Source organism: Meles meles, chromosome 9 (assembly GCF_922984935.1).
Source record: "Meles meles chromosome 9, mMelMel3.1 paternal haplotype, whole genome shotgun sequence".
Taxonomy (NCBI): domain Eukaryota; kingdom Metazoa; phylum Chordata; class Mammalia; order Carnivora; family Mustelidae; genus Meles; species Meles meles.
The window spans coordinates 29,758,426-29,770,385 of record NC_060074.1 but is presented as its reverse complement, the minus strand read 5'-3'; the positions used below and the strand labels follow the sequence as shown (position 1 = coordinate 29,770,385).

General features: G+C 55.6%; 1 protein-coding gene across 3 annotated transcripts; it reads left to right on the top strand.

The window, feature by feature from the left end:
* Positions 1 to 234: 234 nt before the first annotated feature.
* LOC123951051 (aspartyl aminopeptidase) lies at positions 235 to 11,555 on the top strand. 3 transcript variants are annotated; one of them, XM_046019677.1, is made up of 15 exons: positions 235 to 299; positions 925 to 1,018; positions 1,104 to 1,192; positions 1,313 to 1,426; positions 1,670 to 1,795; positions 2,010 to 2,140; positions 2,417 to 2,492; positions 2,610 to 2,717; positions 3,629 to 3,706; positions 4,627 to 4,710; positions 5,757 to 5,917; positions 6,309 to 6,348; positions 6,495 to 6,596; positions 10,912 to 11,079; positions 11,421 to 11,555. In XM_046019677.1, the coding sequence occupies exons 1-15, from the start codon at positions 294 to 296 to the stop codon at positions 11,469 to 11,471; spliced, it is 1,428 nt and encodes a 475-aa protein (XP_045875633.1). In that variant the 5' UTR covers positions 235 to 293; the 3' UTR covers positions 11,472 to 11,555. The 3 variants fall into 3 exon arrangements, with proteins under 3 accessions (XP_045875633.1, XP_045875634.1, XP_045875635.1); XM_046019678.1 differs by lacking the exon at positions 235 to 299 and adding an exon at positions 601 to 738; XM_046019679.1 differs by lacking the exon at positions 235 to 299 and adding an exon at positions 708 to 761.
* Positions 11,556 to 11,960: the final 405 nt, after the last annotated feature.

Sequence of the window (11,960 nt, the reverse complement as noted above, 5' to 3'; positions counted from 1 at the left end):
AGTTTTTCCTCCCACTCTCTGACCCCAGGCAGGTGTGGGGCGCGCGGCTCGCGGCTGTCCTGGCACCTCCCGGGCAGCAGAGGGCCCCCGCCGCCAACGCGGACAGAGAGGGCGGGGCGGGCAGCGCGGCCTAGCGAGGGGCGGAGCACACGGCGCGGCGGGGGCGGGTGGGCGGAGCGACCTGGCGAGGGGCGGAGCAGACGGTGCGGCGGGGGCGGGGCGTGCAGCGGGTTTAGGGGGCGGGCCGAGCACGGGGGCAGGACTAGTGGACCTGGGCCCACGCGTGGGAGGCCATGCAGGTAGGTGTCCACCGCCCGCCCAGCTCTAACTCAGACCCCAGACCCGGCTCGGAGCCCGCTCGGGCCTAAGCTCAACAGCGCGCCGAGGTGGGCAGTACCTGACCCAAAGCGAAACCGAAAGTTCGGCCTCCGTGACCTGATCTTCCCGGGGGTGGAAAAGGGTGGCCTGCTAAAGACTGGGGTCGTGGAGGCGGGGTATTCCCCGGCCAGTAGGACTTTGGCTCCTTAGTGCAGGCCGGCTCTTGAGTTAGGGGCCCGCTTGGAAGCCTGGAGCTCGGAACCGACCGGGATTTCTGGGCTGGGCGGGCACGTGGGGGTGGGGTTTAGGGGGCCGGGCTAAAGCTCGGATTAGGAGGCGGGCCGTCTTGGAAGAGCTGGGCGTGAGCGCTGCTGGGGTTCTGATACTTCGGCTGGAGGGCCGGAGCTTTCGGCGGAAGAGGTTTGGCCCGGCATCTGTGTCTGGTTGGTGGGGAAAGGGGCGGAAGCAGAGGTCCGAGCCCTAGAGCGATCACTTCGCAGGGATGGGGCTTGTGGGGGGAAGGTGGTTCCTGGGGCCTGGATAATTAAATCAAGGGTCCCAAACCTGGTAGGAGTCTGAGCAGCCCCTCTACCCCGCCTCCACTAGGTGGCCATGACCGGTAGGGCCCGTAAAGAGGCGGTGCAGGCCGCGGCCCGGGAACTTCTTAAGTTCGTGAACCGGAGCCCCTCTCCTTTCCACGGTAAGTGACCGGGACAAGAGGAGGGTGGTAGCCAGTGTGCCTCCTAACCTGCTTCCATCGCTATGAAAGGGCTCTTCTTCTACAGCCGTGGCCGAGTGCCGCAGCCGCCTCCTCCAGGCTGGCTTCCATGAACTCAAAGAGACGGAGAGCTGGGATATCAAGCCAGAGAGCAAGGTACGTGGGGTGCGGTGCGGTGGGGTGGGGGGAGAAAAATAGGTCCTTAGGCCGGGGCTCAAAGTCCTTTGAGCCAGCTGGCTAGATAATCAGTCAATCTTTCCCCCCTCCACCCCCCAGTACTTTCTGACCAGGAACTCATCAACGATCATCGCTTTTGCTGTTGGAGGCCAGTATGTTCCTGGCAATGGTTTCAGCCTCATTGGGGCCCACACGGACAGCCCTTGTCTCCGGGTGAGGAACTGAGGCTGCACTGGGGTGGGGGGGGGCATCAGGGAAATACACAGCAAAAGGGAGTGGAGAGGTACAAATTGGGGGCTCTGTCCTCCGACTGGGGCAGACTAGTCGCCCCCTTCCTCCACACTTGGAGCCCTTCTCTGTCAGCGATATTCTTCCTTTGGTCCTTAGGCCTATATCCGTCTGTCTCGTGTCCAAATCCTGCCATTTGGCCTTCTCATTCCCCATTTTCACACTTAGGTGAAACGGCGGTCCCGCCGCAGCCAGGTGGGTTTCCAGCAGGTTGGCGTGGAGACCTATGGTGGTGGGATCTGGAGCACCTGGTTTGACCGGGACCTGACCTTGGCTGGACGTGTCATTGTCAAGGTGGGAACTGGGGTTGGACCTGGGAGGTTCTCACCTTCAGCAGCCCGAAGATTGACAGTGACCTTCCTTTGGGGTACCTGTGGAGAGCCCCCCAGGGAAGGGAGAGTGGGGCAGCGTGGGTTCGAGGATCATGTTAGTTAGTGTGGGTGAAGCGGGGGTATTAACCTGCTGGGGTTGAGAGGCACCGGGTTTGACCTGGCTTGGCGGGCCATAGTGCCCTACCTCAGGCCGGCTGGAGCAGCGGCTGGTACACGTGGAGCGGCCCATCCTTCGCATCCCACACTTGGCCATCCACCTTCAGCGCAATGTCAACGAGAACTTCGGGCCCAACATGGAGATGCACTTGTGAGCCTGGGGCCAGGGCTTTGGTGACCGGGAGGGATGGCTGTGGCACCAAGTGATGGCAGGGTTCCCATGGGACCTGGGACTGCACTACCTCATGGTCGCCACAGCCAGGTTCTACTCTTGGGACGCAGCTGGTGATACCCATGGACCCTCTTAGCTGTGCCATTTGGGAAGCTGGGAATCGAGGTGCAAGGACAGTTCCCATGGAGAGATCTGAGCGCAGGGGTGCCCTGTCCTCCGGCTCGCCCCACGCTTCCCTCACGTGTCTCCCCACAGAGTCCCCATTCTTGCCACGGCAGTCCAGGAGGAGCTGGAGAAGGGGACTCCGGAGGCTGGACCTGTCAGTGCTGCTGTAAGAGTGTCCCCCGTTCCTAGGAAGGGGAGAGGAGGGGGAAGGGACTGATTCCCTGGGGAAGGGGAGGAGGGAGAGAGCAGACCTTCTTCCTCCCAGCATGCTTTTGCCCTGCAGGATGACCGGCACCACTCGGTCCTCATGTCCCTTCTCTGTGCCCATCTGGGACTGAGCCCCGAGGATATCTTGGAGATGGAGCTCTGCCTTGCTGACACCCAGCCTGCGGTAAGGCATGGCTGCGGGGCTCACGGGTGGGGATCGCGGGGATCCTGGTCTGCCCCGGTATATCCCACTTCAGCCAGTCCCCTAGTTACTCTCATCCCTCTTTTTCCCAGTAGACACCATGTCCCTCTGCCTCCAGGCCAGTGGTTCTCAAAAGGGCGCTTTCGTCCTCCAGACCTGCCTTCTTGGATCAGCTCCTCCACAGATTTTTTTTTTCCACCACACTTTGTAGTTTCTGCTACTGGGGCTCGCTGTGTTCTTTGAAGATTTTATTTGTTTATTTGACAGACAGAAATCACAAGTAGGCAGAGAGGCAAGCAGAGAGAGAGGGGGAAGCAGGCTCCCTGCCGAGCAGAGAGCCCAATGCGGGGCTCGATCCCAGGACCCTGGGATCATGACCTGAGCCGAAGGCAGAGGCTTTAACCCACTGAGCCACCCAGGCGCCCCTCGCTGTGTACTTTGAACCCACCCTGGCCTTGCCCCTTTTGAGGGCAGAAGGCCCGGATGCAGCCCCCCTTTTTCTAGAGCCTGCCTTCAAGTGCCTCCCGGTTGTGAAATCTTCAGACGTTCGGTCCTGTTTGAATGTGCACTGTTTCTGGGCTGGTCTCCTCTGCTGTTTATTTCCTTAGCTTTCCTTGTGTCTGTTCAGCTCTCTTTTCCCGGTCCGACGGGAACTGGTAGGAAACATAGACGTCACCCTCCCATGTCTCAGCTCCTGCCCAGCTCCATTCCCCATTGTCCCCTCAGTCCCACCCAGCAGGGTCCCAGTAACCTAAGCTGGGGGGAGGGGGGCGGGTGGCATGGCATGAGTTTGCACACAGAGGCTTGCTCCAACCTAGGCCCCTGGGAGCAGGGAGAAGCACGTGAGTTGGGATGGAGGGTTGAAGGTTGGGCTGATTGTCCCGTCTTTCTAGGTCCTAGGTGGTGCCTACGAGGAGTTCATCTTTGCCCCTCGGCTGGACAATCTGCACAGCTGCTTCTGTGCCCTGCAGGTGAGCGGGGCAGGGGGGCACCCCGGACGGGGTACACAGCCAGGAGAAGCAGTGGTCGGGGAACTGCCTCAATGCCCAGCAGGTCCTAAGAGGGCCACTGGCCACATCCTCCGTCTGCTGGTGTTAGGTGGACCATGGGGAGGAGCCATGAAGGGTTGAAGGAAGGCTCAGAGGCTGGCTGGGGCGTCACGGTGTCTCCTAACTATGAGGAGTTAGCCTCTGCTTCCGGGGAGAGGTCTTAGGGCCTCCTAAGGCAGCATAGCCCCTTCCCTCTGCTCGCCCTGCCCTCCAAGCTTATGCCCACCCAGCCTTCTGTCTGTGCCTTGGGGTCTCTGTGGGGCCCGTTTCAATCCCTTCTGGTCACCTTAGAGTCCCTGCCTTCTTTCTACTCTAGGCAGTTCTATTTCTTCCTTTCCTCCTGCTCTCTCTCTTTTCATACGTCTCCCTCCTGCCCCCATCCTATTCTCAGAGACAGGCTTTGGGCCATAACAGAGACCAGGACTGAGCCTGGGACCTGTGTCAGCTCCTGCAGCCAGCCAGCTGCGTCCCCTGATGGAGTCCCTGTCACCTCTGTGGACCTTGATCTTTTCACTGGAGCCAACTAGTTTTTGTGCTCTGTGTGGTGGTTTTGACTTCCCAGGCTTCTCCATTCTTCTCCTGCATTTTATTCATCCTTCTGCTTTTCACATAGGCAGGGATGGGAGCACACCTCAAGGGGGGAATCCTCCCAGCCCAGCTGAAAGGGTATCCCGTGTGCCAGGCAGAGCCCTAAGAGACGAAGGTCAGTCAGAGCCCCAGCCCGTTTCATTCCAGCTGTAGTGACAGAAAGGCAGGCCGGAAGCATGAACCTGCCAGGTGCGCTGGGCGGGGTTATGGAAGAAGGAGGAGTAAGGAGGATGCTCTTGCTCCCCCCCAAACAGGCTTTGATCGACTCCTGTGCGGCCCCTGCCTCTTTGGCCACGGAGACCCACGTGCGCATGATCGCCCTCTATGACAATGAGGAGGTATGTGGAGGGCTCTGTGGAGGGTCCCCTCTGTGAAGCTTCCTGCAGCAGGCTCGTGCCAGGCACCTGCCGTAAGCCAGGGCTGTTCTAGAAACCACAAAGATGGGAAGGCCCTGCCTGTGCTCCCTTAGCCCTTGGCTGCCCTGGCTAAGCACGAGTCTGCTTCTAGAGGTGTGACCGTACCGCCCACATTGCTGCGTGTGCCACGCAGTGAGCTCCTCGAGGACAGGGACTCTGCCCTCCATCCTGCAGGCCCAGGGCTTAGGGCATGGTGGGGCCTGGCTCTGCGCGCTCCCGTGAGATACTGTCTCAGGTCCCAGATCCTGAACGGACGGGTCCTTCTCTCCCCTGGGACTGCACAGGTCAGAGGGAGCAGTTCAGGACAAGTCTCTGCTGTCCTAAGCCCTCGGCTTCTGTCTCGGGATCCAGGCTGGCTGGCTGTTCCAGCCCCCGCCCTCGCCATCTTGTGTGTACTGAGAGAGGAGGATGAGAGGCAAGGGCGGAGGGAGAGTGCACGCCCAGCCTTTTAAGGTGCAAGCTGAAGGTGGCGTTCCTCACTACCTGTGTTCCACAGAACTCCATCATCCTGGCCGTGTTTAGCTGCAAGGGAAAGCTAGGAGTGTCCTCTCTAACTGGGTAGTCCCGTGCTTATCTCCAATTTGGGTGTTTTCTTGTGCAGGATAGCATGGATGGTTCGTAATCTCTGTTACATGCGTAAAAGACGATCAATTGGCCAGCGTGGTGGGGCACATCTGAGCCCCACATGTGAAGGTCGGGGGAGGAGGAGGGGAGGCAGGTGCAGAAAGCCTCCAGAAAGTTCTCTTTCTGCCCCAGGCGTGACATAGGATTCGTCCAGCCCCAGCCCACCGTCAGGTTTTCAGGGGCACGGCATTGGGGAGGTTGCTCACAGCACCCCGCATTCCTCATCCCCAGAGTCAGGGGGGTCCTGGGCCAGTGGTGGTCCCAGGTGTGGGGCCCCTCTCCCTGGCCTCCAGCTCTGGGCCCTGAGCCCAGACCCCAGAGCAGCCAGTCTCTGCTGTCGGCAGGTGGGCTCCGAGAGCGCCCAGGGGGCCCAGTCGTTGCTGACAGAGCTGGTGCTGCGCCGGATCTCAGCCTCATGCCAGCGCCTGACGGCCTTCGAGGAAGCCATCCCCAAGTCCTACATGATCAGCGCAGACATGGCCCATGCTGTGCACCCCAACTACCTGTGAGTCTGCCGGGCCAGGCGTGCAGTCCTCACCGCTGCGGACCCAGCGGAACCTGCCTGCAGGCTCCACGCCAGCCCCGGGCCCCAGCCTCTCTCCCTTCCCCTTTGCTTTCCCCCTCATTCTGGCAGGAAGGTCAGTGGTGGCTTCCTTTGACGGTGCCAAGACCCAGCTGGGTCACAGTCATGTAATGCCCAACCCGGGTGTGTTGAATAGACTCTACAAACTTCTTTCCGCCTGCTGCTAGAGGCTGCCTGGGACGCGGTGTTCGGCATGTCTCTCAGCTCCCACCTCACTGGGCGGGAAGGAATGTTGTCCGGGGATAGATAGAGGGGGCTGTTGGGAGGCCTGCCTCCTGTTGGCCATCCCCAACCTTGACTCAGTCTCCTACAGGGACAAGCATGAGGAGAACCACCGGCCCTTATTCCATAAGGTGAGATGCTCCTGTTTCTCCTTAGGGACTTGAAGGCCTGGTTGGTTCTGGGCCCAGTCTCCTTCCCTGTGGACCCCTCCCCCCAACCCCCCCCCCCCCCGCCCCGTGTGTGCCTCACCCTGGCTTCCTGGTTTCCCCCTCCCCAGGGCCCTGTGATCAAGGTGAACAGCAAGCAGCGCTATGCCTCAAATGCGGTTTCAGAGGCCCTGATCCGAGAGGTGGCCAATAAGGTTGGGGTGCCCCTGCAGGTGAGGCCGGGCCCTGCCTGTGAGGATGGGATGGGGGGAATGGGGTGGGGGGGGCATGAGCAGATGGGCCCCCGTGGAAGGCAGAGCGCCTGGGAGCCCACCTTTTGTGGATGGGGTTCCAGTAGAGAAGAATGGGTTTTGGAGCTGGGCAGAGCTGGGACCCGTGCTGGGCGTGCTGTGGGGCTAGGCACTCCGTTTCTCGGAGTCCGTTTCCACACCTGTAAAATGGAGCTGATGATGACGCCTCTTCTGGCCTTGTGTGAGAACTGAAGGTACAGTGTGCTCATGGCACGTGGGTTTAGTCCTTTCTTCCCATCCAGCTCCCCATGTCTCTCTCCTCTACCCTGGGCCTCTCCATAAGTGAAGTTCAGGGCCAGGGAGGCTGGAACTCCCACCTGCTCATTTCCATTCTTGCCGTGGCAATGGCTCGGGTCGTCAGAAACAGGTGGAGATAGAGCTATGAGGGACTGGGGCACAGGGGGTCGGGCGACACATAGCAAGCAGAACCTGGTGGGTCAGGACTAGGGCCCCGGCCTCCTGTCTCCCGGCTCAGGGCGCTCTCTGCCACACACCTCCCCCCTCCCTGCCACACGGAGACCTGACCGTTCCCTTCTTGGGGAAGCCTGTCTGAGGAAGTGACACTTGGAGCTGAGACTTGACTACCCAGGAAGAGGCAGCTGTGGGCGAGTCTGCAGGGAGAGCTTCCCCGCAGAGGGAATGCGTGCAAAGGCCCCCATGGGCACAGGAGTGCGCTCCCTCGGCCTCAGGGGACAGAGCAGCCTCGGGACAGAGTGAGAATTGTAGAGGCAGGGCAAGGGCTTGAGTGCAGGGGAGAGAAGCCTGCCCAGCCTGGTCCCTCAGGGCCTCCTAGGAGGAGGGTCTGTGTGTTCTAAGGCAGTGAGGAGACATTGGGGGAATTTTTTTTTTTTTTGAAAAGATTTTATTTATTTATTTGACAGAGAGAGAGATCACAAGTAGGCAGAGAGGCAGGCAGAGAGAGAGGAGGAAGCAGGCTCCCTGCGGAGCAGAGAGCCCAATGCGGGGCTCGATCCCAAGACCCTGAGATCATGACCTGAGCCGAAGGCAGCGGCTTAATCCACTGAGCCACCCAGGCGCCCCTGGGGGAATTTTTTTAATCAAACTCACAGCAGAAGCAGGACATGTATACTTTAAAAAAATCAGGAAACACAAACACAAATAAGAAAACATGAACCCACAGAGATTAGCACATATGTTTCCAGATTTTTTTTAATACGTATATACTTAACACCTATTTTATAAAAAGTGTAATCATTCTGAATATATTGTTTGCTTCCTCTTCACTCTGTATTCTCTACCTTTTCATCTCAGTACACTTTTGTTTCAGTAAATTTGTATCTAATCTTAATGCACAGATCATTTTTGTTTGTTTTTTTGTGGGGTTTTTTTGTTTTGAGTAAGCTCTACGCCCAACTTGGGGCTTGATCTTAGAACCCTGAGATCAAGAGTGTTATGTTCTACCAACTGAGCCAACCAGACACCCCCAGAACAATTTCAGTTTTCCCTGGTTATCTCCAAATATTATTCGGGCACCTGGGTGGCTCAGTCATTAAGCATCTGCCTTTGGCTCAGGTCATGATCCCAGGGTCCTGGGATGGAGTCCCTGGCTCCCTGCTCAGCCTGCTTCTCCCTCTACCATTTTCCCCTGCTTGTGGGCGCTTGCGCTCTCTCTCTCTCTCTCTCGGAAAAAATAAATAAAATATTTTAAAAAATAATAATAAAGAAAGAAAATAGCAGTCTGTTAAGCACTGGACTCTTGGTTTTGGCTCAGCCCCTAATCTCAGGGTCATGAGATTGAGCCCCGTGTTGGGCTCTGCATTCAGCGGGGAGTCTGCTTGGGGTTCTCTCTCCCTCTGTCCATCCCGCTCGTGCACACTCTCTCTGTTTCTCTCAAAAAAAAAAAAAAAAACAACAAAAAAAGATAAATCTTAAAAAAAAATAAAAGAACATTGACTTGTTGAAAAAATGTAGGCTCATCATCCCACATAATGTCTCACTTTCTGGCTTTGTCTGGTTGTTTCCTGGTAGTGTTATTTAGCTGGTGCCTCTAAGCCCTGTGTTTCCTCTAAATTGGAATTCATACCCAAAGGCTTGGTAGCTTCAGGTTAGACATCTTTGGGCTGAAGACATCATGACTGGTGTGTCCGTCATGTTGGATTATACACATATTATCTGGGTGATCCACACTTGGTGACAATAAGATTGAGCACGTGACTGGGGTGCCCTCCAATCACGCCATCATAGGAGGGTTTTCCCCCTTTGGCTGGACGGTAACCTGTACCAATGATGAGTCCCCTATCCACCAGACACCTGATGGTTTTGGCACCCATTGATAATCCTTGCCGAAATCAATGATTTCATTCCCCCAGTTCATCCCTTCTACAAGTCTTCCCTTTTGCAGATATTAGCGGCTATTCTTCTGGGAGGCAGAACTTTGTGCCCATCCACTAGGGCTGTTTGGTTATCATGACATATGGTTTCTGCTGGAAAGACCCAATAGATGCTCGTTCTTTCCCTTAAATAACCAGTTTTCAGGGTGTGGTATGTTAATAGCCACTCCAAATGGGGACACATAGGGGTTTTTTTCTTTTCGTTTTCTGATACTAAATCAGATTTTCATTGGTTCAGGGTGGATCCAATGGCCTGTAGTAATTTTTTTTAAAGTTTTTAAATTAAAAAAAATTTTATTTACTTGACAGATCACAAGTAGGCAAAGAGTCAGGCAGAGAGAGAGGGGGAAGCAGGCTCCCTGCTGAGCAGAGAGCCCGATGCGAGGCTTGATCCCAGGACCCTGAGATCATGACCCAAGCTGAAAGCAGAGGCTTAACCCACTGAGCCACCCAGGTGCCCCTAGTAATTTTTTTTTTCGAAGATTTTATGTATTTGAGAGAGACTGCTCCTGTGCAGGGGGAGGGGCAGAGGAGGAGGAGGGAGAGACAGAATCTCAAGGAGAGCCCAGCACATGGCCCTGAGATCCCATGACCCTAGATCATGACCCAAACTGAAATCAGGAGTCAGATGCTTAACTGACTGAGCCACCCAGGTGCTCCTATAGTCAACTTTATTTCATCCTCAGATGATCATAACTTTGACTGATGGGAGTCCATTCAACATGTGTCTTTTGATAGGACTCTCGAAAGTGTTCTTGCTTTCTATACAGCAAGAAATTGCAGGCTCATCTTGTTCATTTCTCTCCCCAGGCGTGGCAGCTTTGGAAGGATGGGGATTTTAGAGACCGTGGTGTGGCACCATGGGACTGTTCGTTGTTATCACTGGAGACAGTGCTTTGGGGTCATTTCTGTTGACATAGCTGGAAAAAAATATGTATTTTTTTAAAACCATGAGTTAATACTATAATTCTTTTTTTTAAAGATTTTTATTTATTTTTTGACAGACAGAAATCACAAGTAGGCAGAGAGGCAGGCAGAGAGAGAGAGGGAAGCAGGCTCCCCGCTGAGCAGAGAGCCCGGTGTGGGGCTCGATCCCAGGACCCTGGGATCATGACCTGAGCCGAAGACAGAGGCTTTAACCCACTGAGCCACCCAGGCGCCCCAATACTATAATTCTTATTTTAAAAAAAATAGTTACTACTTAATTTATCTGATTTTGGGGCACCTGGGTGGCTCACTGGGTTAAAGCCCCTGCTTTCAGCTCAGGTCATCGTCCCAGGGTCCTGGGATCAAGCCCCGCATGGGGCTTTCTGCTCAGCAAGGAGCCTGCTTCCCTCTCAGTCTGCGTCTCTGCCTACTTGTGATCTCTGTCTGTCAAATAAATAAAATATTTTTTAAAAAAAATTTATCTGACTTTATAATTCTGTGTTCCCTTATGCTGAAAATCTTAATACTGAACGTCATATTATGATTTTCTTACTTATTTCTGTACTAGAATATAAAGAAAATGGTTTCAGCATGCCAACAGCAATATTTCTGCAAACACTAAAACTGCTGAATGATTGTTCTTTGTGTGTGTATGGGGGCGGGGAGAGAATGTATGTTAAGCAAGAGGTTGATAGAAACGGTACATTTTTTAAATTTTTTTTAATTCCCCTCCCTGCTATGTGGAGAATGGATTCTTAATGGAAGGCAAGATGGTGGTAGCTGGAATTAGAGTGGCGGTAGTTCAGACGGAGAGAATGGGACCAGTCCAGAATATTCTGTGCTTTGGGCCTGCCATTTAATGTAGGCTTCCTGTTCCCATCCGCTCTGAGAGGGGACCCACCAGTGGGCACCTTTTCAGCCCTTCTTTGTGGTTAATGAGCCTCTCCTTCCCTCCCTAGGATCTCATGGTCCGGAATGACTCTCCCTGTGGAACCACCATCGGACCTATCTTGGCTTCTCGGCTGGGGCTGCGGGTTCTAGATTTAGGCAGCCCCCAGCTGGCCATGCACTCCATCCGGGAGACCGCCTGCACCTCGGGAGTACTCCAGACCCTCACCCTCTTCAAGGTGACTCCCGCCTCACTCGTCCTCGGGAGAGCCGGGCACATCGCTGTCTCTCGGGGACCGGTTTGGGTGACGGGAGCTGGCTGTCTGGGGGCTACCATGTAGGAAAGGAAGGGTTCCCCTTCTCCAGGCACAGGGGCCCTGATCAGCCTCCAGCGGATAATGAGAGGACAGGGGTGAGGGGATAGAAGGACAGGGGTGGGGGGATGGGAGGACTGGGGCAGTTGTCAGGTGTGGGTGAACACCGTGCCTCTCCAGCTGGGCCATGTTGGTGGGAGGTGTGCCAGAGGGTGCCCTCAGCTGGCTTCCACTGATTCCAGATCCCATGTTGCTTTCCGTTTTAGGGCTTCTTTGAGCTGTTCCCTTCTCTGAGCCATAACCTCTTAGTGGATTGAGGCCTCTTGGAAAGACTTCTCTTACGCTTGAGAAGTGATCAGCTGAGCTGAAGCGGGAGTATTAAAGTGGATTTCTCACTCAGACTCCTTCTGTGGTGCTTATTTTGGAGACCGGACGGGTGGGCATTGAACCTGGCTTGACCTCTGGAACCAGAACAGCCTCTTGCTTAACATACATTCTCTCCCCGCCCCCATACACACACAAAGGGGCAGGTAGAGGAGGCCCCAGCTCTGGCAGCAGATGGAGGCCTGATCTCAAATCTCCTTTCCTCAAGGCCATGTCTGAAGTCAGAGACAGGTAGGTGCATCGACAATTGGAACATCCCTTCTCCCATCCCTGGTCCTGTCTTCTGGGAAGTGGCCTCAGTGCTCTGCCATTACCAGAAGAGTCCAGGACCCCATCTCAGTGCCGTGAGGTCTCCACACTCCGCACGAGGCCCAGACACTGTTCCCCTCCCTGCCCCTCTCAGTCTCATTAACTTTTATAAG